Below are 4,235 nucleotides of genomic sequence, written 5' to 3' on the forward strand. Positions count from 1 at the left end.
GGAGCACAGGCTCCGGACGCGCAGGCTCAGCGGCCATGGCTCACGGGCCCAGCCGCTCCGCGGCATGTGGGATCTTCCCGGACCGGGGCACGAACCCGTAACCCCTGCATCAGCAGGCGGACTCTCAACCACTACGCCACCAGGGAAGCGCTCTCCTCCTTTCTTAATGGCCCACCTGAGGCTCAGAGAGGTTAAGTGATTTGCCCAGGTTCACACAGCTATGAAGTGGCAGAGTTGGGATTTGAACCTAGGCAATTTGTGCTGTTTAACCACCACTAGACCCAGGTGCCTCCTCTGGTCACCCTAAACCCCTCTCCAAAGGAAATTCTGGCATTGTTATGGCTGAGTTGGGGTTTCTGGTTGTTAGAGTTTAGGCAAAGTCTGGAATGCTTACCTGCCAGGTGCAGCTGGCTTGTGCCCAAATTGGTTGCCAGCCTATGGTGTCTCTGGGATCTAGCTGGGAGTGGGTGGCTCCCTCCACAAGCCCCCAGCAGGATCCATGCGAGGGTCAGTTGCAGGGCCCAGGCCAGGCCCCTGGGTCGAGTGCAACCCCTGCAGGCCATGTCCACCTGAGATAAGAGTCAGCTGGGATATGGGGTGAGGTTCAGCTGTCCCTTTCTGGTAGCTCAGGGAGGCACTGTCCTGATGCGCAGCCAGGAGACAGTGCCAGGCAGAGCAGAGAATGGGCAGCTGATGAGGAAGCAATAGCCAAGGACCCTCAAATCCCCAGGGGCCACCAAGGTCTGCCTCTGACCAAGGAGCCCCCCCCCATCAGACTCATGTCCCCTCCATCCCTTCAGGTGCAAGTGCCCCCACCCCTGTTTGACAATGGTTCCCTGCCCCCACCCCAACCCAAAGCGGGATCTCCCACCCTATGGGTCCTCAGGCAACCTCCTCCGTCCTCTAAAGGGACCTCCCCAGATCTTCCAATCCCCCCTTCTGTCCAGTAATTCCTCCTTCTCTCTGCCCAGTCTCCTCCCTCCCTCTTGATCCCTGCTGACCCCTTTCATGGTCACCTTCTCTCGGCCCACAATCAGCTTAGGGGCTGCCACCCAGGGCTGGACCTCTGGACCCAAGCTTGGCTGTGGCAGGACTCGGATTCTGCCAGTGGGATCCAAAGGCCCCAGGGCAGGGGAAACTAGGGACTTGTGAAGACAAGGCAATTCCCTCCCCCTCTCTGCCCCCTCGGGCCACCCCTCACCTGTTAGCCGGACTGGAATCTAGGGCACTGCTGAGACACCTCAGGGTCAAATCCAGGAAACAGCTGAAAGGGGCGTGGTTTGATGCAGGGGAGGGGTTTCCCATGGCCCCGCCCTCTGCTTCAGCTGACCAAAGACCAGAGGATCTGAGGCTGGTGTGTATATATCCTCGTGTTTGTCTTTATGTTGAGCCTGTGGCTTAAACTCTGTATATGTGTGAGGATATGGGTGAGGATGTGTGTGTGTGTGGGATGAGGGTGTGTTTTGTGTCTGTGTATGTATTGAGTGGGTATGTGTGTTTGTTGTGTGAGGGTATGTTTATGTGCGTCTCTTTAGTGTGTGGTGTGTGTGTATGTTCAAAATCTGGGTAAGGAGGTCTGTAAGTGTTCCAAGAGCCAAGTGTGTCCAGCTGAGTAAGAGTCAGATAATAAATGAAGGGGAGGGGGATGAAGGATGAGGATAGATGTCCTGCAAAAATATTGTGAATAGGTCACTGGACAAAGGTTATTGACCATGAATGTTGACAATAAGTGAACAAGAAGGTGTTGTCATGTGTGGAGAGGGTGTGGGACTCCATCTGAAATGTGTGTGTGTGTGTGTGTGTGTGTGTGCCCCTTTGCAGTTTCTGTGAATTTGTGTCCCTGCAAACATTCCCTCAAGTCATTCAACAAACATTTATTGAGCACCTAGTGTGTGCCAGGTTCTGAGGATGCAGTGTAGTGACTAAGACATGAAAATCTCAACCCTCATAGAGCAGATAGTTTAGTGGGGGACTCCAGTAAGAAAAAACAGCCCTCTAAAATAAAATAAAATAGAAAAGAAAAGAAAAACAGCCCTCCAGTGGGTATGTGAGTGTGTTTATGTGTGTCCATGTTTTGCGTTAGGAGGATAATGTGTCTGTATTTTGGACAAGAGTTTGTGTGCAGCTGAGCTTCCTTTGGTTTGGGGACGATGATTGTGTGCTTGTGTTGTTGAGTGTTTGTATGTGTTGTTTGTGTGTGCCTGCATTGCTGAGTGTGTGTATGTCTGTGTTTTCTAAGTACGTGTTTGCATGTGTGTTTCCAGAATGTGAGTTTGTGTGAATATGTGTTTCTGTGTTTGCTGAGTGTGTGTTTGTATTCTGTGTTTATGTGTTTGCACAGGACTCTCTGTGTCTATGGGCTAACTGCATATTTGCAAATGATTACATGTGTTTGTGAGTTTGTGTTTGCTGAGTATGTGTTTGTATGTGTGTGTATTTGCAGAATATGTGTTTTTGTGGAGTATGTGTTTGCAGGGTGTGTGAATGGGTATGTGCGAGTCTGTTTGTTGAGCATGTGTTGGTACTTTCGTGTTTGTGTGTTTGTTTGCACAGTGTGTGTGCGTGCCTGTGCTCGTAGAGTGTGCATATGTGTTTTTGTGAGCAATGACTTCTACCACAAATCTCTCTCCCTCTCTTCTCGGACTAGTGAAGAGTTTTTGTCTGTCTCTTTTGCTGATGTACTCCCAGAATCCAAAACACTACTTTGCACACAGTAGGTGCTCAATACCTGTTGAGTAAATTAATCAGGAGGTACTGTCTCCTGGCCCCTCTATGGGCCCCCACTGATGTCCTGGAGGCTTCAGCAACCAGTGGACCTAGCCTTCCTCCGGTTCATCTTGGGGTAGTCCAGGGTGCTCGTGGGTCTTATCTGTCCAGCCTCTAGGCTGTGCCTCCCGATAACCCTTCCCCTCCCCTAACCTCCGCCCCCAACCTGAGCTCATATTTCAGCACTACGGACAGGAGCGCTAGAAATCAGCACCACGGAGAGCTCCCGCGGCAGCCGGCGGGAGAAGGGGCGGCAAGAGCGGTTTCCCGGCCTTGGACACAGAAGTGCGAGGAACAGACTCAGCGAGATGGCAACACGAACATGCTGACAGAGGCAGAGAGAAACAGACCGAGACAACTCAGGCAAAGGCGCAGAGATGAGCAGACAAGCGCCTGGGGAACACCGGGACCTAGACCTCGCTGTAGCCCCCTTTGACAGGCAGGGGTCGCTCCCGCCCAGTGACCGCGCCCTCCAGGGTCTTCGGGACAGTTATGGACTGAGACCCTTGGGAAGCCCCCACCCCACCATGCCGTCCAATGCCAAGACTGACGTGGGGAGGTCTCCGACGCTTTTCACTACAACTAGGGGAAGCACGGTTGTCTTGGCCTCAGCTGCAGGAACACTGCGGGGGAGTGGTGAAAATCGTTTCGGCTGCCCTCCTCCCCAACCACGAGCTAATCGTTCCTATAAATACGATAAGAAGCCAGCCTGGCCTGGCTTCTTAATCCTGACCATGAGGGAGGGGATCGCTAGGGAAGGGGGTTGGTATAAGCATGTAAATGTTTTTCGGAGGGGGCTTCTCCCGTAAGGACGGGTCTCCTCAGTGCAAATACACACTCTGTAAGAGTGTATCTCCTTGGGATGTGAGGTCTCGTGGGTGGGGACAATTTCGCATAGAGAATATGGCTTTCGTGGGGTCTTTCACTGAGGGTAACCTCACCAAGCTCCCCAAGTGAAGTATCACCCGCGGGGATCTTTCTCTACGGAAATGTCTCCTCTTTGGAGGGTGGGCTTTTGAGAGGAAGCGTCACCCCTCAGAGACCATCTGTTTTAGAAATGATTTTCAGGGTGAGAGGAGTTCCTGATTGGAGAGGGCCTCCCTATGGAGACTACCTCCCCGTGGGAATGTGTGTCTCTGAGGGGGTCACTGCGGGGAGGAGGTTGTCTGCATAGGGAATATATCTTAGTGAGAATGTCTCCTTTGGGGTGTTTCTTGGGCTGGGAGTCTACCCATGAGCATGTCTCTCCCCTGGCATGTCTCTACAGGGGTCTCACGGTAGCTTGACTTCCCTGGGGGCATCTGGAGGCTCCTTCCCCCGCCCTGTCCGCTCCCCCCCCGCCCCCCCAGCGCGGGCAGCCTTGGCCGAGCTCGGGCGCCCAGACGCAGTGACGACGCCGGGTCCGCCCCACTTTGCTCCGCCCCCCCCACCTCCCTGCCCCCCCCCCCCCCCCCCCCCCCCCCCCCCCC

General features: G+C 53.8%; 1 protein-coding gene across 1 annotated transcript in view; it reads right to left on the reverse strand.

The window, feature by feature from the left end:
- Nucleotides 1–563, reverse strand: part of RTBDN (retbindin) — a 2,684-nt gene extending 2,121 nt beyond the window's left edge. Inside the window, exon 1 of the mRNA XM_007103602.3 lies at nt 395–563. Within this exon, the coding sequence (XP_007103664.3) occupies nt 395–563 (169 nt within the window). The remainder of the gene's footprint in view (nt 1–394) is intronic.
- Nucleotides 564–4,235: the final 3,672 nt, after the last annotated feature.

This window comes from Physeter macrocephalus, unplaced genomic scaffold (genome assembly GCF_002837175.3).
Source record: "Physeter macrocephalus isolate SW-GA unplaced genomic scaffold, ASM283717v5 random_7, whole genome shotgun sequence".
NCBI classification, from domain to species: domain Eukaryota; kingdom Metazoa; phylum Chordata; class Mammalia; order Artiodactyla; family Physeteridae; genus Physeter; species Physeter macrocephalus.